Raw genomic sequence first — 27618 nt, forward strand, 5'->3', positions numbered from 1 at the left:
CTAAGTACTTATTTTTCTTTTTCTAAACAACGCCAAAATCAGTATGTTTAAAAGCATGAGTTTCGTTATCTACCTGCTCGGTTAAATCGAAGTATCTATTAAATGACTGTTCAATTCAAAATACATCGTAAAATCAAATAATATTTTAAACTTTCTTTACTTTCAGGTAAAGGCGATGTCATCTTAACAGTTCCACCTTTCTTCCACATCTATGGTTTTAACGGTATTTTGAACTATAACCTAGTTCTAGGATACCACATTGTATCTATACCTAAGTAAGTTAATAAAAACTATTTATCATAGTGCTAAATATGTGATTGGTATTGAAATGTATATTATGTAGTGTTGTATGTCATTATAATTACATAAAAAATGATATAAAAATGAAAATACTACTATTTTTGTATGGAACATGGTTTAATAATAAAACGTTATCTTTATTGAGCTATTAAGCAGATTGTTAGTTGTTACCCAAATAGCAAAATTTATCACCGCGTGTCGTGTAAAGCACTAAAAATAAAAAGTACATATGCGTTTTAATTATTTTGTCCAATATTTAGGCATACTATAATTTTATTTCATAACCTATTACGATGAAAATGAGCTATACATTTCACGGAATTGATTACAAAACGACTTCAATGCGCGGATGTCAATCTTTGATTTCTATTGTTCATATTTCAAACACATCTTAGTGAATTTGTATCACAGCATAAAGACATGTTAAATGAATATCTCTTATAGAGTAGCAAATGTTTGTTTATTTAATAGAGTATTGTACTGCGACTACACATATCAATAGATTTATAATGCTTTATCCATAATCAGGGGAGATATATTTAGGTTTCTATAATTTTATTTATTAAAATCTAATAATACTAGTAAGCATTGAAGTTATGATGGGAGGTGGATAATAATTTATATAGGTCGTTTCAGATTATAAAATGAGTTAAGTATTATTAATGTAAAAAAAAAAACATCATACCCGCTTTCAACACCCACTACGATCTGCTTTATCATTTCTATGAATACACATCCTATTATTTATAATGGTCAATACTTTATGCAATTGAAAATTTACAAAAATAAATTTTGAATACCTCTAAACGCCAATCAAGTTAAGTAAATTTCGTTTTAGAATATTTTTCATAAGTTAGGAAATGGGATCACAGCTTTATATCAATAAACCGATTTAATATAAGGCCATTAGATAATAGTAGCTATATAGTTTTTTTTTTGTTTTTTTTAGATTTACACCAGATGATTACATCAAGTGCTTAGTTGAATATAAACCGACGACGCTATTCGTAGTGCCCTCACTTTTAGCCTTTCTGGCAACACATCCAGCAGTGAAGAAGGAATATTTGCAATCCATAGAAACCATAATGGTTGGGGCTGCTCCAACTACGGACAGCATGCTAGAGAAATTTCTACTTAAATGCGAGAAGACTAAGGACCAGATTAAATTGTTGCAAGGTATTTTATTTTTCTATTTGCAATAAGATATTCGGTAGTATACGCGATAGAAAGATTATTGTCTAAACATTGAGGAACCTTTATTTCTAAGATTGGCATGAATATACATTTCGAAAACTGCATTGTTTCATGACATATATCTGATATTTCAGCTTATAATATACATTCAATATTTTTTCCGTATTTAATATTGTGTAAGAATATATTGACTACTCCTATTTAATCTCTGTTATTTGAAAATGCATGTAATCACGAGTTATATTTTTTTTTAATTACAATTTCCAGGTTACGGTATGACTGAAAGTTCTCCTGTAACGCTGTTAACACCGTACATATATCCATACGATAAGATCGGCTCCGTTGGCCAGCTCGTGCCGTCCACTCAGGCGAGGATCATATCTCTCTCTACGGGAGAAGCGCTGGGACCACATGAGTCTGGGGAATTATTGCTAAAGGGACCACAGGTAATGCTTCATTTATAAGTGTTACCGATAAAAAAATATATTTCGGAAACGGATTATTGTAACTCAAATATAATATGCGATTTGTTTTTTAAAATTAATAGTTATCAATATAATAAAAAATTTTATGAAACCATATTTTCATACAAAATATGTGGATGAAATTCGACAGAAACTCTAAGTTTAAAGTCTAATAGATAATGAATACTTCGACATCACATAAAATCAATAGTTTTTTTAATCTACATATTTTTAATATAATTACAATTAACATTATTTCTACATGTAGAATATATCTTAATCAATCATTTTATACTGCAGGTAATGAAAGGTTACTGGAACAATGAGAAAGCGACAAAGGAAACGGTGGACGGTGACGGGTGGCTCCACACTGGCGACGTTGCGTTCTACGACAAAGATCATTATTTCTTTATTGTCGATAGGACTAAAGAACTCATCAAAGTTAAAGGAAATCAGGTAAATATACAGTTCTGTTATGTAATTTTATCCTAATAAAATTCATATAAAAAATATTGATAATTCACATAAAAAATTTAAGAAAACTTCACCCAATATTGTATATTAAATCGACTTCACGAAATAAGTAACTTCTTAAATATTTTTGATGAATGTATATTAAACGCGTCAGCGAGAGGATTTGTTTAATTAATTTTTAATTTTAAACTGTATTTTCAAACTTTCAATTTATTTTTATAGGTCTCGCCAACTGAAATCGAAAGTATCATAATGGAACAACCAGAAGTCGCAGATGTTGCTGTAGTCGGCATGCCAGACGCGTTGGCGGGAGAGGTGCCAAAAGCATTCGTCGTTCTGAAACCAAAACATAAACTAACCGAGAAACAAGTCTATGACATAGTCGCTAACAAACTGACCAAATACAAACACTTAGAAGGCGGCGTCGCGTTTCTAGACGCAATACCGCGAAACGCCGCCGGTAAAATTATGCGGAATGAACTGAAAGTTTTAGGAAGAAATAAATAGATGTAATAGATAAATTAGCCTCGTTTGTACTTAAATTCAATATAGAATAATGTTAGGTTACCGCGCTGATGCAAAAAATAGAGCAAATCTTGATAATATTTGCTTACTTTGATCTAATATAAGCAAAATAAATTATAAAGTATGTTCAAATATTTTTCGATCATCTTATAAAGGGCGGCTTATACGGATCATTGTATTGTGTTAGTACTTATAGTATGATGAATGGATGAGAAATAATGTGCGTTATATCTAAAGATTAGAATAATGTATCCGAAATACAAAAATAAAAAACAATTTATATTAATTAGTTTTAATAGACTAAATCTTAGACGCAGCTCTATAAACAAATACCTAAGTGTATGTCTTACACTATCTACTCTATAAAATGATATGCTAACTAGTTTCTTTAGTTAAAACACATAATAAATTCAATTATTATGAAGACCCTTTAATATACACAGGAGTGTATAAAAAGTATTCACTTAATAATTAATTACGTTTGGTAGAATGTTAAATAGGTTGGTGAATCGGTTTAAATAAAGGTGCTTTGATATATTTTAGTTGAATAGTTGTAAGCCAATAGTTTTATTAGATACAATGTAAGTAGGTAGTTATAATTTTATTAATTTTGATACAAAAATATATTCATAAAGTATTTGAAATATTGTTTAGAGAAAATAAATTTTTATTGTTGTTACTAATTGTTTTTTTTTTTCAATAATGAATACCTTTCTTATATTTTCAACCACTGGTTGAAATTATGGACTTAATTTGAACACATAACATAACATTTGAAAAATCCATATATGTCGAAACAATATTCTATGGCGTTGCGAAGTTCGCTGGGACAGCTAGTTCTGAATATAAACGATGAGAATGATAGTTACTGTTGCATTAAAATTTTCAAATGGTTATAAGATTATATTCTCTCAAATAGTTTGTTACTCTTTAGATTAAAAACCCTCTGCAGATTTAGAAAAATCACTCATGAGCACTAACTACCAACAAGAATGGTTAATTTATATAAGTATGTTCAGATAGAATATTACGAATTTTATACAAATGATAAAACGTCAAGAATACTTGTAGCAATAATTTATGAGTATGCATTATTATATTTCTTAACTATATAAGAAATGCAAAATAACATTAGCCACATATTAAAATAGCATAAGTATATAAGAAAACAGTCAGTTTACAAATCATTCATTTATTTATATCATAACTTATTTCAATCATATTAAGACTACAATAATGGAGATCCCTTTGTCACATAGATTGTTTTTTAAACTTATTATACAAAAGGGGTGCTTACTGTTTCTATCAAAAATAAGAAAATTAAGTGGTGTTTGTATCACTTCATCATACCTTAAATATTTATCTTATGTCTCGATAATAATTAATAGACACCTCAAGAAAGGTCAGTTCTATTTATAACATTATTTATTTATGCCTAAGATGATGGGGTTACAGTGTTGGTTTGATTATCAGTTTCAGATTCATCTTTTTTTATTTCTTCCTTAAGGTCTTCTTGGCTTTTTTCTGGTGTTTCTTGTTCTTCTTTATTTGAAGCATCTATAGGAGCCTGTGGTATTTCCGAATTGACATCTGTTATGGAATAATTCTCAGATTGAATAGTCACAGCTGGTTTATCAATAACTTCGGATGTTGCATTTTCACTATCATTACTTTCCTTATCACCATTCGAATCTTGTTTTTCTGGTACAACTTCAGTTTGAGATTTTGGAGAATTGCTGTTTCCATCGACATTGTCACTTGATGATGAGCTCTCTTCACTAGAGGAGGAGGCTTCTGATATATTTTTGGGTTCATTCTCATCTTTAGTGCTGGCATCTGAGCTACTCTCATCAGTAGATTTTTCATCAATTATGGTATTATTTCCTGCAACTTCATCGCTAGTTTTAATCTGTTCAATGTTTTCCGCAGCCTGGGCTTGTTCTTGTAACTTTTGCTCTGTCATTTCAGCATCATCTACTTTAATATCTGGAATTACTAGTGGGCGTGGAGGGGTAGTTGCTTCATTCATTTCTACATCAATCTTTTGCTCTTGATTTTTCTCCGATACTATTACAGTATTGTTTTCCTTATTCTCACTCAAAGGTGGACTAAGTATCTCTGCAGATTTCTCTTCTTGTAAAGGTTCCTCATTATTTTCAACTACATTTAATTCCGGTGGAGTAACAGATTCATATTCAGTTGTTTGTTTATCTTGTGTGCTGGATTCATTTTGCTTAGCATGCAATCTTGCTTCTAAATCGTCAACGGAAATATGTGCGTCAGATGAACTTGGCTGAGGTTCTGACTCCTGCCTAGACTCTGCAGTTTCTTTCCAAGATATGTCTTCCATTTCAACATCAACATTGTATTCAGAATTGTTATCTGAACCATTAACCATAGGTTCGATGGGTTCACCATTTTCTGGTTCTTGGTGTCTTTGTGGGCCAGGCTCTCTTGTGCTAACAACTAAGATATTTTTTTCAATGGCCCTCATAAACTTATCTACACGATTATACTGTTTTCGCGGACACGTCAGTAGTTCACAAATTCTTTGTACCGTAAAAGGTGCTGATGTGAATGAATCAAGGCGTTCAATGAGACTATTTTTCATAATATCATAGTTAAATGGATCCACGTTAGGACACGGGGGAATATCGACACTGGGCGTGGATTCGTGAAAATCTGTAATTACATTTAGTAACTTTTCTTTGAATAAACTTTTAACTAGGGACCATTGATACACAGGATCTCCGGTACGAGCTACATAAACCAAATAATCATTCAATTCTTGTGGTATTATTTTCGGCTTACGTTTTGAGAATTCTTCTAAGAATTGAAATACTTCCTCTGCGTTTTCCATTATTTCTTTAAAAATTTTATTTAGTCTTAACGATAAAGGATAAACGATTGTCAAGAGAATAGTAAACGCTCAGCATTCAATCATAAAGCGAAACAATTTACAAATCAAATCACCAAATGTGAAATGACAAAGCGACAAGCGACAGCCGACAGTGGCTGTCGGTGATTGTAATGTATAGATAACACATAGTACAGGATAAATAACTATATGTTTTAATAAATAAGTAAAATATTTTTCATTGTAGGTAGGTAGCCAATATAGAGGTGTGTAAAAAAGTATAAAAAGATTATGCTAAAATATTTATAAATAAGGTAGGCCTTTAGTTGTGATATTACATTTATTGGTTAATGGTTTCTCAAGTTTGATTATTTGCATCTATAATACGTGACACAGGTATCCGTCAATTTGAGATTTGTTGTTAGTGGACGGTTAGTGGTTAATCTGTGTTTGTCATATAGATTGAAAGCATAGGTATTATGAGTTATGATCATAGATAAAGGGCATTTAATAAACGAGTAGTGAGTATTGCCACTTTGCTTGACAGTTGACAGCCCGTAATCCGTATTATTATACTTAACTACCTTTTGCTTGACATAAAGGTAAATTCTATTCGAGGTAAATTCATATTTTAATTTATGTGTCGAATTATGTATATATATTAAGATATTGTTATTTCTTATCAAGTTTAAATGTTAATTAATCGCTTTGCAGGGTCCTGAAAATTTTAAAAACATTTAAAATGAATTCCATGCTAAGAAGAAGCATTTACCCAATTTATACTAATACATTTAAAATAACAAGTCGGCTTCTTGCGGATGCTGCTGTAAACGAGAAAATTGATAAAATAGTAAAAAATAACAAAGTGGTGGTATTTATGAAAGGAGTCCCAGATGCTCCTAGATGCGGATTTAGTAATGCTGTTGTACAAATCATGAGGATGCATGCTGTTCCGTACGAAAGTCATGATGTTTTATCAGATGAAAATCTTAGGCAAGGTTAGTTTCAGAAGATATCTTATTTAATGTTATATAATTTTCGTAATATTTTAAATAATAATTTAAGGGGATTAAGAGATTGTTTTAAACAAAATAAATGGGAACCTGTTATAATAGACAAGTTTAACATGTAAACCAGCAACATGAATTAATCATAACATTGATAGTACAAGGTTATGTTTTTACATTCACATATTATTGTAATAGCAAAGGTGATCATTACATTACACAATACTGGTATTAGATTGTATCAAGTACTTTTTCTTTTAAGTTATTTTTAATATCTGTTATTTCTTTTCAAACTGAATAGTAGATTTTTGTTTTATCATTTATGTTTGAGATATATATATATATATATATATATATATATATATATATATATATATATATATATACAGTGACAATATTGTAAATGGATTAATTGGTTTCTTAGTAATTTATTAGGGTCCAGTTTGGGTCCTTTTGGGATTTTTTTACAACCCGCACAATAATAATGCTCATACATACAGTGGGTTGATTATTTTGTATAAGAATAATAAGTAGTATAAGATCCCGCAAAGGACCGACATTTGCTCTCATGTTAGCCAGATGAAAATAAACAAATAAAATATGTCTTTGAACATATAAAGGAGGCAGCCCATATTTGTTGAGTCAACCTTACTATAAATGCTTTGAGAAACATTGTACTAGATAAAATATTATTTTCATCCGTTAAACATATAGTTGAGTGTCCACTTTATCCAATCGTCTATTATAATTTCTTGTAAAAAAAAAACAATTCTGCATACCCTTCTACAATAGGTAGATATTTACTAAATCTATACTCTATTGAATGACTATGGAAATATGTTTGCCTTCTTAAAAACTTATTTTTGTATATTGAAATTTATGTAAAGAAAAGCAACCTACAGTTGCTGCAACTGGAGTAATTTTTTTAGTATTTTTATGAACCCAATAACATTTGCTGTGTGGCAGCTAGCCCAATTCCTGTTGTAGCATGCTCAACTCTCGCATCAAAATCTCCCTTTAAAGTTCACGATAAAAGATCTGATAAAAACATTATTTTACAGGTATTAAAGATTATTCCAACTGGCCGACAATTCCCCAAGTATTTATTAATGGAGAATTTGTTGGAGGGTGTGATATAATGTTGCAAATGCATCAATCAGGAGAATTAGTTGAAGAATTGAAAAAAGTTGGAATCAAAAGTGCATTACTCACGGCAGAAGAATCAAAGAAGGAAGGAGCATAAATACAGAAATCATGTTTATCAATTATGATCTGAAATTGATGCTTGGTACAATATAAATATGAAGAGACATTCAGCTCTGAAGAATGTTAATAATTTCACAAATTTAATTAAGACAATGTAATATATCATTTTTATAAGCTTCAGGTCTCTTTGCAATATCAGTATATTTCTTATATTGCTATAATTTAAAATGAATTAAAATAGTCTTTAAAGACAAATGTATGAGAGCACATAGTTCAGACCTGTATGTAAACTTTTTAAATTAGTAATAGATTGTAATATTATAATAGGTTTGGTTGTTGATAAATAAAATAATTTTTGTTTTAAGAGCTCTTTATTAATTTAGCTGTACATTCGAGTTAGTATACTTTTTGGGCACATAATTCATTCTTAGCCTACATCCCACTTCTTCCTCATAATAATATAATTGGTTGAATTAACAACACAGTCATTATTAAAAGACTAAAATATGGCAGATCATTTATTTAGAGTACTCAACCAAAAATACTCTCACAAACGATTATATAAAATGACATTCAAATGATAATAAATAGATGCGGGCAAGGTGTGGCAATCTATTGAATAAATAAATAATTTGTATGATTATTCCTTGCAACACTGTTGAATATCTTGCTTACATGGTATGTATTTCCTACCATTTCAGTTAAATTACTAATGGCAGTAATAAAATTTGATTTGTATAAATAATGCTTGCTTAAAATAAAATATAACAAAACATTCTCACAATATGAATGAGTCTTAATTTGGTGTCACACATTAGTGAGCCTAATATTAGCACCATTTTAACTTACAAATAAATGTTTTGTGACTTCTCTGATGGTCTCGTACAAAAGTTAAAATACCTAAATCTAATATAAATAGAATTGTAAACATACAAAGTTTCTCCAGATTTGAGCCAAAAGTCCATATTTTAGGGAGTAAAATTTCTCAAAGTTAATGACATTTTTGGTTTGACATTGCACATACTTAAACTGTTAAAACAACTTATTGCAAAAATCGTTCGCTTATGTTGACCATGCTTAGGGCGGCGTGATATGATCAACGCAAGTGATATAATTTTTCGCAAAATTCCATGACTAAATAATCCACCGTGTTAGTATAATTTTGCTTCAGTTGGCGGAGTGCAGATCTTATGTTCTTCGAAAGGTCTCTACCCTTTGTCGCTTGTTCTTGACTTTATGGCAAAGATAGGTCTGGAAGCAAATTAATTCCTCATTAAAGATTCAGAAAAGGTGCAATATGATACTCATATAGCACAATGCTCCTAATCATAAATAACTAATAGCAGTAAACAAAATAGTTTGGCAAATCATTAGCTCAACCAGTTTGGTAGAATGCCAATTTTTTGCCTATGGCTTTTTATAAGCGCTACTTGTATATCTTATAATACCGGTTGTACCGGCAGTGGTATAATTTCTTTAGAATATAGTTAATGTGGATATATTTTTTTCGTATAGATCTATAAAAATCCTTCAAGAATAAATACCACTGGTCCCTATTAAACTCTTTAATAATTATATACTTATATAAGATGTGTGTGTGTGTGTGTGTGTGTACAAGTTTTATTGCTAATGTAACAGAAATGGGTAAAATAGTTGTTGGTCTTATAAGTATGGCAACCTAAGTGTTAGTCTATCTTATAGACTCTTGGTCTGGCTGAGATATAGTAGGGTAGCGAGGTGGAACTCTATATTTTTGGCATGGAGCGGTATCCTAGCAGTCTGTCTGGCTCAAAATTTAAATTGTTTGTCTGGCTAAATAGGTAATCTATATATATGTATACCGAAATAATTTTTCAAATAGTACCATTAGTTCCTGAGATTAGTGCGTTCAGACAAACAAACAAATAAACTCTTCAGCTTTATAATATTAGTATAGATATGACACAGTGTGCTGCAATCCAGAGGTCTGACTACCAGCGTGCGGCAACCTAGCGGTCGGTCTAGCTTATAATGTGCGGTAACCTAGAGGTCGGTCTCGCCGTAGAGCGCGGTGGAGAAGGCCATGTAGTCGAGCGCGCCGGGCGGGGCGCCGGGCGCGCGGTACGGCGGCATGCGCGACACGCAGTACTCCGCCTGGTCGGGCGGCAGCTCGCGCCGCAGCTCCTCCGCGGTTATGAACGGCTGCGAATATATGTGCTCGTCATTTCAATACATTTTCCGTTTAAATCAGATATATTATATACGAATTTTCAAAGGATAGAACAATTTATAAGTAAAATCCATTATTAATATTATAATAAAGTATCTTTAGAAAAATGTTCATTTAACTAGAAATTTTCAGTTTGAGCAATATTGCGTTCGACTAGACAAAAGTCAGATTTTCTGTATTATTTTTACATTAGGATTGTCACTGGCATGCGAATCGAGTAGGCACTTAAAATGATAAAAATAATTCAATACATATCACACATTCGTTACCTTGTCTCCAGCTAAGATCCTAAAGCTGTCGATGACTTGTTCAGCTGTGTCAGTATCGGTAGATTCCCTCGTCATGAAGTCCAAGAACGCATCAAACGATACGTAGCCTAAAAAAGTGATACAAATACGATATTGAAAAGAAATTGTCTTATTTTTCTAAAAATTTCAACCAACTTTATTAAATGTAATTAAAACTCATTTGCGTTCTAGATATCTAATAATTTAAAAACATACCAGTATTGTTAGGGTCGACGACAGCAAGAATGCGTTGGAAGTCCAGTTCACCCTGTCTGTCCTTGCCGATACTGTAGCCGAGAGACACCAGGCACGATTTCAGCTCCTCAGGTGCCAATCGTCCTAAAATTAAAAAAAAAGGTGATTAAAAAAGAAACGTTTTTTTACAAATTCAGAATTATTAAATAAAGATAATTTATCAAACGTTCTAAAACAGTTCTGATATTGTCTTGTAATATATTCACCTGTGCGGTTCTTGTCGAAGTGGTTGAAGGAGGCGCGGAACTCGGTGAGCTGTTCTTGCGTGATGCCCTTGGAGTCGCGCGTGAGGATCTGGTTCTCCACCTCGTTGATGGTGCGATTGATGGATGTCAGCAGCTGCTCCCAGCCTACGCGGAGCGTCTCCATGGTGTATTGGGAATACCTGAGGGAATATTGGATTAAGTGCACATTTTGGTTTGGTTACAAATCTTTTACATATTTCATATTTATTTGTACGAGATTTTAAGAGGAAAATGTAGTTTTCAGACTCTCACAAAATTCACATAGAAACGTAAAATAGGTAATTTCATTTTGGTGGTAATTGACAGAATATGGCTCATATTACGCTACTAATTATACGTACACGTAATGACAGATGAAAAGTAATATAATAACGCCTTTAGTACTCACGATCCACAACAACAATTGTAACTCAATACAATTATGAAATATATATCTCCTGAGTCCATGAACATGGTCATAGTCATACGAAATAGAAGTTATATTAAAATAGTAAGTAACCTGTTCTCGAAGATCATGCCCTCCTGCACGGCCTGGTGGATGCGCTCGAGCTCCTCGATGTGCGGCTTGTACGCGTACACGCCCGCCTCGTACTCCTTCAGCCGGTGCAGCTGGTCTTCTAGCGAGCCCTGACAATTATTATATTAATTATTGGACACAGATTGATAGATAGCACATTATCTAAGAATTGGCCAAGAAGTTACAAATGACAAAGTTTTTAATGTTAGACAAAGAAGAAGTCTCGTTCTGCCAGCTGTATGTGCACGTTTAAGCGCATATGGTATACGCATTAAGGTGCATGTAACATGTTTATGTGCATATGGTTTTAGTGATAAGTGCATCTTGTAGGTGTTTATGGTACATAGGTATATCCGTTGCACCTTTCATATGGTATTGTGTTCGTGCTGGTAGTATTTAGACGGTCGCGGACGAATTATAACCGGCTCCCGTGGCCTATTCACTAAAGCGGCTCGACGGAACACAGTGGGGTTTTGCCATCCGAGATTACCCACGGCTTTTTTACCTACATATGGCACGGCACATACATACGGCATATGTAGGTGTATCGCTTGTTTACCCTTAAAAACATTAAAAATTACAATGTGTAGGTAGTGTAAGCATATGTATGTGTATCGGTATACCTGTAGGCCCATGCCGATCGCGGTGACGGCGTCCATCTGGCGCTCGATCCAGGGCCCGACGGCGTTGGCCTTCTCGGCGAACTGGCGGCGCAGCGTCTCGTTGTTCTGCTGCTTGCGGAGCTCGGCCGCCAGCGTGCCGTCGCGCTGCGGCACCAGCTGCCGCACGTCCGACCACTTGCGGTTCAGCTCCTGGATGCATTACGTTTATATTGCTGTTAAAACAGGATTAAAATAGTCGTTGTGGTTTTCGCACCAAATTGAGCTGAAGACGGTGATGGTCTTATATATGACGTAGACTAGTTTAGACAACTTTACGATACAGTTATTATTAGTTTATTTTTTTATGTATTATGAATTTTTATTGGTATATTAAACTTCATAATAGTAATAAGGTATGTATCAGAGTTATGATAAATAAAAAATAATTTCAAAAATATGAACTAAATTTTTTTAACTGTATTATTAAAGAAAGATAGGAAAAATAAGATGTTCACTTACGTGTGCGGTTAATGTAGTGTAGGGGTTCTCAAGTCCGCCAGGGATTTGGTGTTGCTTCACGATCGACTCCACTTGGTGAACGAGGTTGACAATTGCCTGGTAATAAAAATTTATATATTAATCTGCTAACCCCTACTGTTTAATACACAATCCTTATTTATTATCAAAAAGATGACCTATTTCAGAATATCTATAGCTTATATTAAACTGTCACAATTCTTCAATCAGTGACGGAAAATCTGGTGATTCATGTCCTAGAAACAAAAAGGTTTGATGAAATAATAACCGTCAAAACCAAGATTGGCCAAAATTCTGGATTGTAGTATATCTAAATTTCTATAGGAAGTTTTTGTGACTGTAGAAACACAAGTTGATTATAATAATGAAATCTGAATAATTAAATGTCATATTAACCTGGTATTCCTTATCAGCCTCTCCGAGAGTGGCCTTGAAGCGAGCGTGCGCGTCCATGAGGCCGGAGATCTCCTCGATGGTGTGCACGATGAACATGTCCACCAGGTCCTCGCGGGTGCCGTCCAGCCTGGAGTATTGGATGTATGGCATGAGATGGTGAAAAATCGTATTGAAATTGGATGCAAAAGTATTGAACACGGAGTAATCAGTTTGCTTTATGGTGCATGGATCCAATAATGGAGGAAATCGTATAAATAAATTTTAATATACTTTTTAATCCATTATTTAAGAAGAAAAAAGTAATACTGAGTAACATTGAAATTGTGTAGCTATTATACATAGTATGTTGTCTTAAATATCTTGTAGTATAGTGTTTATATGTTTTGAAGTTTTGTGTAATATGTAAAATAAACTTATCTTATATAGTGTAGTTTTATATTGTATAGTATATTACTGTTTTGTATTGCGTAGTGTAGTGTGCAGTGTTGTGTTGTGTAGTGTAGTAGTGCGTTGCGTGCTATGCTCACCAGTTGTTGAAGGGCGCGGCGCGCTTGGCGAACTCCAGGTGCAGCAGGTCGATCTGCTCGAGCACGCGCTCGGCGTCGTCGAGCGCGGCGCGGCGCCGCTGCGTCAGCGCGCCCAGCCGGTCCCACTGCGAGCAGATGCGCTGGCAGCGCGCGTTCACCGCGCCCACCTCGTGGTACTCCAGCGTGCTGCACACGTTATCGTTGCAAATTTAGACACACAGTAATATGGACCTTACGATACGAAACTATAAGGGACTGGGGGTGCAACGAAAGCTTGAGTGTTTGTAGAATTACGGCCACATTTTGCTCATACTCGAGCTCGTTAAAATGTCGATAGTAAGGGTAATGTTTTTACGTTTGTAAGGAGATCTATATAGAGAAAGGCTTGCAAAATCTTGGAGGATTTTGTACCTCTATACAATATTATTTTATTTAAAAATAAAACACTAAGTAATAAATCAGTATTGCTCATCAATAAAATACCTAATTAATCAGGAAACACAAACAATAAGTTAACCATGTATATAAATATCATACTTAAGCTCTTGAGCGATAGCGGCGATCTGCTCGACGCGGTCCTGGTGCGCGGCGAGGTCGGACTCGAAGGCCTCGTGCTTCTTCTTGAGCGCCTTGATGTCGTACAGCTTGCACTGGCGGAAGTCTTGCGATTGCAGCATTTCTTCCTTGCCTGGGGGTATTCACATGAGTAATGTAGTGCACTTTGCCACTTTGAATTCCAGTACTATTTCACAAGATATGATCGTGGAAGTCAACAATAGTACGATTTAGATGATTTAGATAAATATTTATTTATTTATTTATTTATTTATTTATTACATTAAGGATCACCAACATGACATACACGGGTAACGTGGATAGAGTGTTTTATAAAATTAAACAAACAAAGATTTAGTGCTGTCACAATTATAGGCAACCACTACTAATAAAAATAACATTTCACAGCCTGCAGCTAACAGCTATTTAAGTACGAACACAAGTTTGTCTTAAATATATTTTACAAAAAAAAAAAACAATAGCAACAGTAAAAAAAAAAATAGTAATAATAATATAAAATTAATGCGAACATATATATATATATATATATATATATAATCATGTGATCATGTGGGATTAGGTAAAGGTTCAATCGAAAGCAATTCTTTCTTAAATATGATATTTATTTTTTGGATTTACTAATATATGTATTAGGTTGTTTTGTAATTGCCCTTTTTCCCTAAATGATAAAGTTCTGAATATTACCTCTGGTCCAATCTTCATGGATGTCAGCCTTGTGCTTGAACTTCTGCGCCAGATATTCAAGACGCTCGAGACGCATCATCTCGCTCAGGAGCCATTCTTCGAACGCTTTCTCAGCGATTTCCAGACCTTTCCAGGCTTGCGCGATGTCCTGGACAAATTGGTAACGTCAAACTTTCATAAAAAAAGATTTAACATTAAAGGCAATTTAAAGTATTATTAATTTCTCAACTCCAAGGTACTTTAAATTACCTAGATACCATACAATCAAGGTATTAGCTCGAGCTTAAGCAAACAGTCATCGTGATTGGTGGAATTCCATAACTGATTTATATTATCAAATTTTTTATGATTTTAAGCTTCTTGTGTTATAAAAACTGGAAAATTATTGAGTCTTGAATACTTACAGAAACCATTTTGCCTTCAGTGGGCATATAGGCGGGCCTGTTGCTGAGGCGAAGTTTAGTTTGCAGCGTGTTGAAGTTGGTCTCCAGCTTTGCCTTCTGCTCTACGCGGGGTGGCTTGTGCTTGCGCCTGGTATAATATGTATTTTAATTCGTTTCAACGTTTTACAGAATACCTAATTTATTTATATAAATTTATCGGTGAAAACTTAGTCTGTTGGTCTGTGAGATAATAAAAGTTACGCAATCAATTCTGTCCATGAATTGTAATATCCCAAGTTAACCAATCTTTTGACATAGAAAATACTCTATAACAATTTTTACTAGTACCTGTAAGTACGGTAGTCTTCGAGTTTCTTCTGGCAGCCAGCAAGCGAGTTGTCGGTCTGGCGGCTGTTCAACCACGGCATTGTGCGGCGGATCCATTCCAGTAACTGGAAATTGCATATAATTTTATAAGGCACTTGTAAATGCTTCCAGAAATTCCTTAGAAAAAACTTTTTTTAGAAAATTGACATTGGAAGGTACTATACTAATATAGTAGCTTCAGCTATAAAAATGTATCATTTTGTACAATTTTGTAACAAAAAATTATATGTAAATTAATTTAATTAAGAATTTTGCATTTGATACTTACGTCACTGGCAAGTCGCTCGTACTCCTCCATAAGGCGTTCGTTCTCCTGGTTAACTTTGAGAACTTTACAGATGCGGTTCGCGGCCGTTTCAGCCTATAAATATTGACAAAATTCTATGAAATCACATTATGGTATGAATTAATAACATTCAATATACGATATCCATTTCTCAATCTCCAGTTAACTATTAAAAAGACTTTTATGAATACTCGTCTTAAGATGTGACGTTTGAATGTTACAATTGTTCAAACAGACTGAAAACTTTTGCATTACTCATACATTTAGGTAATAATTGGAAGCGCAAATGTACCTGCTAATTGTATCGGCATAACTACCATCAGTAACTACGAAATGTGAACCAGAATTTCAAGAGGGATTTTTGTTTCCTCATATCAAAAAAATTAAGGAGATATAAATGCTAATTAGATTCCAATAGATTAGTTAAAATTTAATAATCCACAGCAATTTTCTCAAATATTATGCAACTACGTTTCTCAGCATATGCTAAAACAAACCTTTTGAGCGCCTGAGAAGCAATGGTAGTACGAAGATACGTATGTCATGACCGCCCGTTCGTCCGGCATCGCAGTGTTTTGCAGATCTAGTAAGCGGCAAGCGACACGGGTTAGTTACATGCTTATATAAGTTATCATTTAAACACCTATGTTTGAAATACTGCGTATAAATCTGTGTAACAATAGTGAAAGTGCCATTTAGCATTATGCTAAATTAGATCTTTGTTGTGATGGTCCAAAATATAGAAAAAGAGTAAATTTTTGCGAATGTGACGACGATGTCATTACTATTGAAATCAGATGTATACGCATACAAAAAGAAAACAACTTCTTTCTATTTTGAAAGCTTACTTGGAAAATACGTTAATAACAAAAAGCTTAAAATAGGGTTATGTAAAAAACACAATAATAAAATAAACAACATTATACTTTATACGCATCCTTTAGTTTGGCACGCAAGAGGGGGTCATATTATTTTTTTGTAAGTTTAATGTAGAGGAGAGTAGAGAGGCTATGAAAAAAATAGATATGTGTAACGGAAAGTCAAAATAAAATTAGTATTAGGTATTATGGTATAGCCATTACTTTAAACAGTAGTAAAGTATTTCTTTTAAAATAAAATTTACGATGAAAATAATGAATGCCTTTTAGCTACCCAAATATATCTTGAGATAATATTATCAAAAAAGCAAGTGAAAGCATTGAATTATATAATTTTCAGCATAATATATTATGACCTTATTATAGAAGTCTCTCCTCTACATAAATACAGTCATATCATGCTATCAGTGACACACTCGGCGTTAGGGTCCGATGCAAGGAGGCTACTCTCATATTGTACCTGCTGCGCGCCTTGGAAGGCGTGGTAGTAACATGACACATAGGTCATTATGGCGCGCTCGTCCGGCTTTGGGGTGTTTATAAGGTCTGCAATGTTTTTCCAAGTTCATTATTTTTCTGGACATTGATTACTATTTGAATGCTCTGGATTGAAGTGCTTGGAAGACCACATTGATAAAATTTCAGAGTTGCCGCCAGTAATGAGTTTATTGTGTACAATGTATCATTCAAAAACATAGTCTTCTGACGTCAAAGGTGGAATCACTGTTATGTTGCGAAATGATCGCATATATCGTATATGATGATTCATTTCTTTATTCTTACTTATAATTATTATGTTACCTACGTTGCAACACCTACACACATGATTATACAGAACTGTTGCAAACGAAATAAACAATTAGATACTCTGTCCATATTGAAACATCTTTTTTCCTGCAATTGCTCCTACACCATTGGTGTTAGGATTGCATTACGATTGTCGAATCGGGGAACTGCCTAAAGACTTGAAATATTAACTAAATCTTACCATCTGGATCCAACATGCGTGGAATATCGAGATACTTCTCGGCGACATCGAAGGCGGTGTTCAAGTTCTCTAGTGGGTTGTCCTTGGAGAGCTTGCTGTAGTCGATCAGGTCAGGCCTGTGCCTATGGATGAGGGCGCAGAATGCGAGACCGTCCTTGAACGACAGGTGGAAGTTCTGTACGTTCACGTTCTTGTATGGAGCTGTCTTGCGTTGACACCACAATAGTAGACCCTCCTGCAAACGCATATAAATATGTACCGAGTGTTTATGTTTATGAATACGGATGATTTTATAATTGTTAGATTGCCGTTCATTCGTTTGTAATAGCATCAAGTAATAATGTTTTTACCTTGGCGGTCATTTCTTCTACTGAGATGTCCTGGATGGCGAATCTCAAGATGATGGTCCAGATCATACCCAACGTCATTTTTAGGTTACCATCGACGATTTCTTCAGCACCGATGGACACTAGCTTCACGCCTGAAAATAAGAAGTCAATATAAATTGATTTCTTACTTGAAAAAAACAAAGAAAACAGTAACTTTTTCTTACATAACTATTTAACATTAATATTCAAAACTTAAAAGTCACGCCTTTCTAATATTTCGGTATAACGGTAATCGGTATAGTTACAACATTGCTTGCAAAGTGCAAGAGGAAAGCCTCAACCATGATGTCAGTCGTGACTAAGAATTTATGTAAATTATCTGATGACAAAATTATAAATAACGTCAATGGTTTATGCAAATAAATTTGCAAGAACTTTCTTAAATTTAAATTGAATTATAGTTGATGGCGTAACGAATTAATTCTAAAGTATCTATTGAATATATATGTTACCAACATATTGTTACTTCTTAATGAAAACGTACCTTTTGAAGCGATGAAGTCTAGCGCCTTGTTGACGTTGGCGATTTTGTGGAAGCGCATCTTGCCACGGTCTGGTTTGGGCAGGGTTTCCCCGGAGATGACTTCCAGCAGTAACATGAGCTTCAGGCCATTGCGGAAGTCCTCGTCGATGTTCTCGATACCAGTTCCGGCTTTACGCAAGTGGCTGTTACACCATGCTGTGAAAGTCTGGAAAAGAAAGATGTTAAATTTTAAGATGCTATTTTTGAAGTAAGCAAGATTTGTTACTTATATGTTGATGTTATTTATTATGTTCTGTATTGTTTATATTCTACGTGCTCGATGTCAAAAACCTGACTACCGTCGACAAATATCCTTTTAACTTAGGCTTAACATTTACATTTTTATTATCTGTAAAAAATAAAAATGTAAAAAAAAAAACTAGCAACCAATCGACCAAGATAAGAATAAACTTCAATAATCTCAAATTAAAGACAATTTAAATACAGACATTTCATTTAACATTATAGGATTTACCTCAATCCCTTCGAAAAGGGAAAACCACGTGTACGTTAATCAATACTGCAGTTGCAACAGGCGGGGACGGAGCGAGGGTGCGACCCTTCGCCAAATTTGCAGACGGTTATTGGTATTCACAGCTTTACTGTTCTATTGGGTGTGTATGCTATATCTCTGATTTTATTATTTTTGTGATTCTTGGTATTTATACGGGACAAATTTTATAAATTTTCAAGTCACTAACGAACTGAATATTGGTAAATTCGTGGGTAACTACTCGTAAAAAGTTTCACTTATACTTGTTTTAATTAATGTTTCAGTTAGACTTTATAAAGATATTGATTTCGTATAGAATTAAAATAAAACCACGGGCTGTATCATTTATTGCTAACAAGCAACCTATAAATATCAACCTTGTTTTGAATAATTAAAATCACGTTAAAGTATAATAAACGCGACTCTAAATAATATATTTGCAGCCAGTGTAAAAGTAACAATTACCAGGTGTATCGTGATAATTTTTAGTGCTCATAAAATTGTTTTCGTGTTATAAAACTTGTGGGACCCACGACCCGTGTATTTACGCGATAAAATAAATCATTGGTCACGTAAGCGTAATATTTATACAACGCATGATTCATCGCTAGTATTTAGTATGGATAATCATATAATTTGTATTGACAAGAAGCATGGGCACAATTTATTGCAGGTTAGCATTTTCTTTCTCGACATTCGTTTTATGCAACAACTTTAAAAACGAGTGCAGACTAGAGGTAAGTATGATAAATGTTTGAACAACTGGTTTTTTTGGTATCATTAGAATTGTCTCAATTTTAGAGATCATAAAGGCTAGATTAAATTGTAATCGTTTTATTGTTAGTAGCTGTTGGAGAAGCCTGTTGCATGTTTTATCAGAGGCTACTTTATTTTAAAATGGTTGATGCAGTTTCGAAACCGAACACCAAATTATCGTTGCTTGATAAAGAACTTACAAAGCTAATACCGAGATCACGTAGCTGACCCATTCGCTTTATTGAGCAACAATGAAAGTTACAATATGGATTGTAAATAGTCCACAAATGAGCAATTGTATAGCTAATGCAGATCAATATAATATCGAGTATAAGAGAAAGCACGTTCAGACATCACGATCGTTACCTTCGAGGTTAATGTTAACAAAGGTATAAGACATATCTTCCATATCTTCCGTAGATTTTCACATTCTCGAATACATGATATGCCAAAAATTTGTTCATTAATAAATTAAAGCGATGTATTAGTAGATACTAAGGATTCTTATCCTAAAATGTTTCCTATATAAAAAATACTCGAAGGTATTTATAAGTACTCATTCTGGTTCTCTTTTTATATTAAACGTAAATAGTATTTTATACTTTTACTGCATAAAATGCACAATTAATAAAGTAGGTTTTAAATCCAATCCTCCCATTAGCACTGAGCAGTAAGCGGGTATGTTTTCGTCTCTGTGTTCTAAAGAATATTTAGTTTTATCAAGCACAATTGTTTATAATTTAAGTAGTCTTATAAGTAAATTGTGTACGTATTTCACGTTCACAATTTACTTATATTGTAAAAAAGAATGAAAGGTTATAAGTAAAACTATAACATGTCAATAAGTAGGTATGCAAACACATTAGAGGAATGTTGGCTGTCGTTAACCATATACAAGCCATAGAAAGAAAATTTACATATTCGTGTCACCAATTCGTGTTCCAATTACAATATATATATAAAACCAGTTTTATTGAAATAACGCTGTTCTTAGCTATGCAAATAAACCAGAAGTTAGAATGTATCGAAAGTCACTTTTCATAAAGAGCACATCTTCATCTATTTAGAACAGTTAGAAGATTATGCATAAATATGTAGATAGGGCCTAAAGAGAGTAAATTAATATTAATAAAGCAATAAAATGCGCTATAACAAAATTATTATTCTTGTAACTTTTTGTGTATTTACAGTACTAGCTAGACACACATTAGTTTTCTTGTCTTATAAATAATCGTTTATATTATTTCAATCAAATTTGGACTTATTACACTTGGACAATAATTTGTGTGATAATTAATAAGTAGTAATCAAGGAACAATGAGTCACGTTTTCAACCATTAATCAATTTATTACAATGTAGAGGGAGGTGTTAAAACAGCTGTGATAAAGTGACAAACAACTACCTACCTATCGAATATCGTAAAACAAACAATCTTGGCTAGTCCGATGATACTAATTACACATGAGTAATGTTCGAAGGTGACATTGTTTGACGACCGTCAGACTAGGGATATCTTAATTTCAGCTGGACAGCCTGTTTGTTGTGGCTTAAAATAGTTAAAAGATCAAGTTTTGTATATAGACACGTGCTAACCAGCTTAATTGCGACGGGCAGCTGCTAAACAGGTGATGGAAGTAAGGCTAGTCGTGCTTTTGTAATACGAGTTCGCTTTTGCAAACGCCACTCCTTGGGTTCCGGTCGCGCCAAGGTCGATACGATAACTATAGAAACATACTTTTCATTCATTTGCTGCGCATTTTCGCAGTGTAGAGGACAATTATGAAAGAACATGAGTACAATTGACGTTGCTGGAATAATTGATACAATTGCAGTGTCTTGGGATTCATTGTTATTGCCACCGGAACACGTTGCAATTGACGTGATCCTATTTATTTTTGTACATTGTTGGCACAAGGTAAACGATCGGTTACTATAAACAATTTCCAGTCTAAATTTGAATATCCTCTATTGCTCTTACTCACGCAGAATATTAGTACGGTTTTAGAACGAAATTTATGCGTAATCGAATCTGATTTCTGCTTAGATATGGTGGAGAACGAGTAAATGGTATCTGCTTAATCACCAAAGAAGCGGTGAAATTAAATTCGTCACATTTAACGATTGTTTTCTCACAAATGTTGTTGATTTTGATCGAGAAATCGGGTCAGAGTCAATGACCAATTTGCGGTTTTTGTTATTGTCCGAATTGTAGTGACGTATCCCTTCTTACTCATTTAAGTCAATAGATTTTTTTTTACATTTTTAGCAAACTATGTATTTATTATTCAGGTTTTATGAACGAGTTCTGACTGACGATGTTTACACCATACACAAGCTTGGGGCCATTTATAAAGCTCTGATGCCAAGGTAAAACGTAAGTTTTGCTAGGAGTTACAATATTTTCAACGTAGGTATATAATATTTCTTGGTTATTTTCCTTACCGCTTCTAAAGATTATTTTAATTTTGCATGATATATATAAAACCTTCGTAGAACAGAACCTTAATTAATTTCATCGTGATGTTGTGTTAAATTTTTACGAACTTTGGCTGTTTTGTCAACGCTGTTAGTACCTAGTTAATAAGTCTGGAATAATGCATTTCAATCGTAATGAATTTGTATAATTCTTCTAAAAATATTTAGATGTCAAATGACGTGCATGATTATTAAAAACGAGAATTACAAAACAAAAAATTACGGAACTACGACCAAAAGTGACCGAACTACATTCTGATATAGTTCACGGTGACTCATCATCGACGCATCTTGGCACAGGACATAAGATATACCTGCTATTAGAGCATGGCGATACATAACAGCTGTATCGTATATGTATAATAATTAACGGGCCTGAGAACTGGGCCATTGGTGTAGAATTAACTATAAAATTGCACGAAGCATTGACATGAACAAATGAAAAAATAGCCTTGGTGAGCCAATTAATATAAAAGTAAGTACATGGATATCTAACTAACCTTAGGAATTGTAACCTCTTTTTTCGGTTTAAAGGAGTTTTTACTAGTACGACTACTTTACTTACTGTTTTTTTTTATTTAAAAAAATGATTTGTATCTACAAACAATAACAATAATCACTTTATTTTATAAAAGCTATTATCTTGTTGCATCAATGTTAATATTCAATTTTACCTATGCAGTAAAATTGTAGAACGTGCCATAACAATGTCCAAGAATGCTAAATTGTAAAACAGGATCTCGACAATAAAACGAAACGCGATACGCTTAAAACTATTCAAATATTTTCTTTGAGAATATCAAAATAAACGAGACGGCTAACCTTACTCTTAACTCTAAACAAAGCGACCTCGTTGTGGAAAATTGTGTCTCAGAAACAACACACACAACCTAGAATGTGAATATTTGTAACGCCCGGACTTCTAAAATAACATTTGTAGGTGTTCTTTAGTGCGACATCTTTACTACCATCACTATCTCCAAAGGTCAATATTCAAGGCTTCAATTTCAAGTCGTGATATTACCGTGTACTGTTTTTGTTACACGAGAATTGACGTTCATTTGAAATTGTTATTCTTGTTAAGTCTATGTGCGGGACAGGAGGAATAGGTTTATAAAATGGAATTTTCTAGAATAATATGTAATTTTTCTCGGTTCTCATTGTTTACTTGATCCTTGAATCTGGGATCAATTTTATATATCACATGTCTACCTAAATGTTTAAATTTCCTTCACCTAGTAATTATCAGTAGCTACGTAACTATTTTAGTTTCACCTTTGATTTAGCTAAATGGCCTTTACTTGTCCCACTAACTATGAAATGTCAGGCCTCGAGTGTTTAATATTCATAATTTATATTTGTTATTTATGAACTAGACATAGTTTTAAAGAAGTCGAGCTTGACACTGGTAGGTTATAGCTTTTGGCATGAGATTATCGAACAGAGAAACTTTACTAATAAATATTCCTATCAATTTTTACATCTCACGTTAACATTTAAATGAAAGTTAGAGATTTAACTTGTTTAGAAAGCCACAAATTCGTATTTGGAAGAATTTATTAATTACTGTTATGCACACTTGTGAGTTATTAGTTAACTGATTTTGGATAACATCAATGAATAATTTAACGGAGAAATTTTAATATGTTAACAGACACCGAACATACATGCACCAAGTTTAATTTATACTTGTAAGCCATCTTAACTTAAACTAAAACGGTTTAGCTTTGTTTGTGCTACTTTCTGTTATATCAGTTGAACAAGTGAAGACGGAAATAACTGATAATTTTCAAGGTGTCGCGTTTAGAAACATTGAGAAGTCTCTAGTAGTATCATGTTCTAAGGTAAATGTAGGAATTATATTTGAGATTATATATTTAATAGTACTTTTATTATCATGTTAAAATCAGTAATAATAAATGCTACCGAAACCTTAAGGTATTGGTAATATTGATAATAGAAACGTTTCGTATCAGAACTGATGCCTTAAGATAATGAAATAATGAAAACAAAATTTTTATGAATTATTCATAAAATTTTAGAATTATTACAACGAACAGTAATTTTAGGATGAAAATAGTATGTGTAAAACAGTGACATACAATGTGCACTACATAACACAATTAAAAATAAAAATAGTATTGACGAGACTCTTTTTTTAACATATAATGACTATATATCGGTATTACTTTAAAAAAACTTATTTGGGGGTCTAATATTACACCCCAATTTTTTATATTTTATATTATATGTTATCATAGTAACTACTACTTAAGAATGAAAATGGTAATTCTGTTAAAATAGCGCGCAAAGAATCTGCAAAGAATAGCACGATATTTTTAAAGAACCGATGGGAAATTAATTGACGTTTATGAGTCAATTGACACGGTTGGGTGTGAGTTATTGTGAGGAGAGAGGTAACAGAGCCTCGTGACAGCACAATCGGTGATCATTGTGATCGATTATGACTACTGTTTGTGGGCGATGCTGGTTGTATTGGTACATATTTATGAGAGATTGTGGTAATTAACGGTTCATTTATGACTATTCCTAACACACACATTTTTGTCTCATTTAGAATATTAATATAGATTTTTTAATGGATTACGAAAAAATTATTTATCCATATCGATGTTTCGTCACTTCGCTACTCTTTATTACGATTATATGAACGACTTAAAATACCATTTTTGTTTCGACTTTAATGTTTAAATAAATTTATAATTGAATATGAGAAGAATGAGTACAAACGTCAAATTAAATATGCACTTGCACATTAAGCTTTATGTTTCACCTCATAAGCATATTCATGAAGGATATAATAAATATAATAAATGTCTCTATTTTAACGTTTGTCGTGATTTTATTTATTTGTATGATTCATTTATAATTTTCAGGGTTGGAGTGAATGTAGGTAATGGGTTTTGGCACATATCATTTGATAATATCATTGAGGACAATATTAGTTATTTATATTTGGATTTTATGTTCATGTACTTAACTACTACTGCGTTACTAGCTTATTTAAGAAATACAAGGATCATTTTACTCGATTTCAATCGAAAAACTATTTCATTCAATTAAGATTATGCTTTTAAATAAATTAAATGATACGTTTTACCTGACCTTGAAGTCAATTTGTATTTAGTAATTGTAAATTGGGCGCTATTTGTTCAATGGCTACTATACAAATGTTGACATTATCGCATTTGGGGCAACATGCGTACAGAATGTTAAAATAGAAGGCATCACCTGTGAAGGTGCTTCAATTTGGTGCACAGCCAACTCGGTCACTATCATTTCAATAAACAATAAAGACCGTTAACGACACACATGTAATGTTATCCCTGGGCGTGTCCTAAGACGCAATCGCTGTATCAATGTTAGGATCAACGACCTCGTATTGACATAAATCTTAAAAGTAAATAGCGAAGACCTTGAGGCAACTTTTTTGTCATAAATGGTAACTGTTTTGTTCGAGCAATACGTACTCACGAGTTTTCGTCGAGTGTCATGTTTAAGTGTCCAGTGAGTTTGTGTTCTGCCTTCTATACCTGGAACAAGGGTGAATCATATTCAATGTGCGTTTTTAAGACTATCTCTGTGTTTCACTTCTATATAGTATTAAAATTAGAGCGCTAATAGCAAATAACATAACTGCGTTATGTTATGATGATTCAGACGATGATTTTAGTTTAAAATCAAGAAATTTTCATATTTTTAAGCACACGTCATACTTGTATAAAAGTTAGCTCAGTGTGTGTGAATGTTTCCTTAGCGATTTCCTAAAAATATCGCGAAGAATATGTATTTTCGTCAAGATAGTAATAATTTCAGGCGTAGGCGTGTAAATCCGTGGTCTGAGATATTTTCAACTTCTGAAGGCTACGTGTATGTAGTCGTAACATCAGCAGACAAGCGTTTGGATGATTCTAGAAAAATATCTTAAATATGCATGTCACATAAATTTATAATACAATAAATTATACCTTGTTTGAGATATATTTATTATAGGCTAATGTGTGAAATATTATTATATAATGAAGTGATTTGGTGTTGCTTATTTATAGACCTTTAATTGCATATCTCAAGTTTCGTCCAAAAATTTTTTTCACAAATCTGTTATAAGTATACATTTTTGAATCTCAGTTTATGTAGTGTGAATAATTAATATTGTACAAATATGATATAATTAAGATTAGGTTAAGTAAGATACCGTGGGAGCACTTTCATTGTTACTGTATGCAACATTTAAATTCATCGAAGGCTAACGAGTCAAATTCATAGGCAGCCTTTCAAACAAGGTGTTTCTGAAACTAATGTACCATTTATAATTTAGAATTGTTTATACAAATACGACTTAGGTATGCAATTTACGAGTGATATAAAAAAGGACTCATAGAGCATAGGTTTTAAGTTCAAATTTCAATGTTGGAATACATACATGTTATGCGGGTTATAAAAATACGTGCTGTAAACCTACTTCTGACCAGTTGTTAAACTAAAAATATCAAATAGTGCAATAAAGCTTTCGTAAGTAACGTTACAGTAAATATTTAGGAAACGTTGCATGATCGAACTGTTATAAATAATAATATCAACGCAATTGCCACATCATTCTTCTAAAGTGAGGAAGCGTATTCGTTAAATTAGTATGTGAAGGAATATAGTACATTCAAGAATAATATATTTACTGTTACCTACACTAGGTATTGTCCCTATGAAATATTTAATACTATAATGATATATTTGAAATTAAAGACTTGAAATAAAAGAAAACTTCTTAAGATTTCATCAATATCTTTTATTTATGTATAATTGCAACTTTTTATTAGCTATGTTTGTGATTTTTGTAAGAATCCATAGACCATACCTAAAAATGGGTATTGTAGTGGAATTGAATACATTATAGATACAGATCTAGGAATAACGATCACAGAATCTATTCGAAATTTTATAAGTTATCCAGATATGAAGAAGAATATTAATAATGATACCTAATACCAACAGCCAGGCCTAAACAGAGTACGAGTAAAGATCATAACATTGGAAACTATTTTTATTTTAGACTCGCAATAAATCTCCAACAAAGAAATATCAATTGACAGTTTAACCATATAATAGGAGTAAATAAAATTAATAGATTTCATATTAACATATTTCAGTAAAGAAAGGTTTCCTGAATCATAAATGTTTA

At 33.0% G+C, this 27618-nt stretch overlaps 4 protein-coding genes across 7 annotated transcripts in view; 2 read left to right on the plus strand and 2 right to left on the minus strand.

Annotated features, from left to right (window-relative positions):
- LOC119832889 (probable 4-coumarate--CoA ligase 1) overlaps positions 1-3062 on the plus strand; it is an 8584-nt gene extending 5522 nt beyond the window's left edge. The window contains exons 5-9 of the mRNA XM_038356703.1: positions 167-275; positions 1250-1476; positions 1762-1940; positions 2259-2414; positions 2655-3062. Coding sequence (XP_038212631.1) covers positions 167-275; positions 1250-1476; positions 1762-1940; positions 2259-2414; positions 2655-2939 — 956 coding nt within the window. The 3' untranslated portion in view covers positions 2940-3062. The remainder of the gene's footprint in view (positions 1-166; positions 276-1249; positions 1477-1761; positions 1941-2258; positions 2415-2654) is intronic.
- Positions 3063-4133: 1071 nt separating this feature from the next.
- LOC119832890 (serine/threonine-protein phosphatase 4 regulatory subunit 2) lies at positions 4134-5956 on the minus strand. Its single transcript, XM_038356704.1, has one exon. The coding sequence runs from the start codon at positions 5815-5817 to the stop codon at positions 4393-4395; it is 1425 nt and encodes a 474-aa protein (XP_038212632.1). The 5' UTR covers positions 5818-5956; the 3' UTR covers positions 4134-4392.
- Positions 5957-6323: 367 nt separating this feature from the next.
- LOC119833141 (uncharacterized monothiol glutaredoxin ycf64-like) lies at positions 6324-8391 on the plus strand. 2 transcript variants are annotated; one of them, XM_038357063.1, is made up of 3 exons: positions 6324-6416; positions 6529-6812; positions 7883-8391. In XM_038357063.1, the coding sequence occupies exons 2-3, from the start codon at positions 6557-6559 to the stop codon at positions 8062-8064; spliced, it is 438 nt and encodes a 145-aa protein (XP_038212991.1). In that variant the 5' UTR covers positions 6324-6416; positions 6529-6556; the 3' UTR covers positions 8065-8391. The 2 variants fall into 2 exon arrangements, with proteins under 2 accessions (XP_038212991.1, XP_038212990.1); XM_038357062.1 differs by having other exon boundaries at positions 6348-6432.
- LOC119833140 (alpha-actinin, sarcomeric) overlaps positions 8391-27618 on the minus strand; it is a 31198-nt gene continuing 11970 nt past the window's right edge. Inside the window, exons 2-21 of one of the 3 annotated variants that reach the window (XM_038357060.1) lie at positions 18658-18862; positions 18135-18265; positions 17785-18019; positions 17244-17342; positions 16416-16501; positions 15901-15993; positions 15594-15697; positions 15267-15393; positions 14863-15010; positions 14140-14290; positions 13603-13788; positions 13076-13202; positions 12662-12757; positions 12164-12352; positions 11523-11650; positions 10985-11163; positions 10740-10862; positions 10506-10612; positions 10050-10208; positions 8391-9278 (exon numbers count right to left, since the gene is read on the minus strand). In XM_038357060.1, the coding sequence (XP_038212988.1) occupies positions 10050-10208; positions 10506-10612; positions 10740-10862; positions 10985-11163; positions 11523-11650; positions 12164-12352; positions 12662-12757; positions 13076-13202; positions 13603-13788; positions 14140-14290; positions 14863-15010; positions 15267-15393; positions 15594-15697; positions 15901-15993; positions 16416-16501; positions 17244-17342; positions 17785-18019; positions 18135-18265; positions 18658-18862 (2673 nt within the window). In that variant the 3' untranslated portion in view covers positions 8391-9278. The remainder of the gene's footprint in view (positions 9279-10049; positions 10209-10505; positions 10613-10739; positions 10863-10984; positions 11164-11522; positions 11651-12163; positions 12353-12661; positions 12758-13075; positions 13203-13602; positions 13789-14139; positions 14291-14862; positions 15011-15266; positions 15394-15593; positions 15698-15900; positions 15994-16415; positions 16502-17243; positions 17343-17784; positions 18020-18134; positions 18266-18657; positions 18863-27618) is intronic. The other 2 variants (XM_038357059.1, XM_038357058.1) reach the window with 2 other exon arrangements.

Source organism: Zerene cesonia, chromosome 16, assembly GCF_012273895.1.
Source record: "Zerene cesonia ecotype Mississippi chromosome 16, Zerene_cesonia_1.1, whole genome shotgun sequence".
NCBI lineage: Eukaryota > Metazoa > Arthropoda > Insecta > Lepidoptera > Pieridae > Zerene > Zerene cesonia.

Coding starts and splice junctions, on each gene's coding strand:
- LOC119832890 (XM_038356704.1), bottom strand. CDS start 5,817: ATGGAAAACGCAGAGGAAGTATTTCAATTCTTAGAAGAATTCTCAAAA.
- LOC119833141 (XM_038357063.1), top strand. CDS start 6,557: ATGAATTCCATGCTAAGAAGAAGCATTTACCCAATTTATACTAATACA. Junction 6,813..7,882: donor AGATGAAAATCTTAGGCAAG/GTTAGTTTCAGA, acceptor ATTATTTTACAG/GTATTAAAGATTATTCCAAC.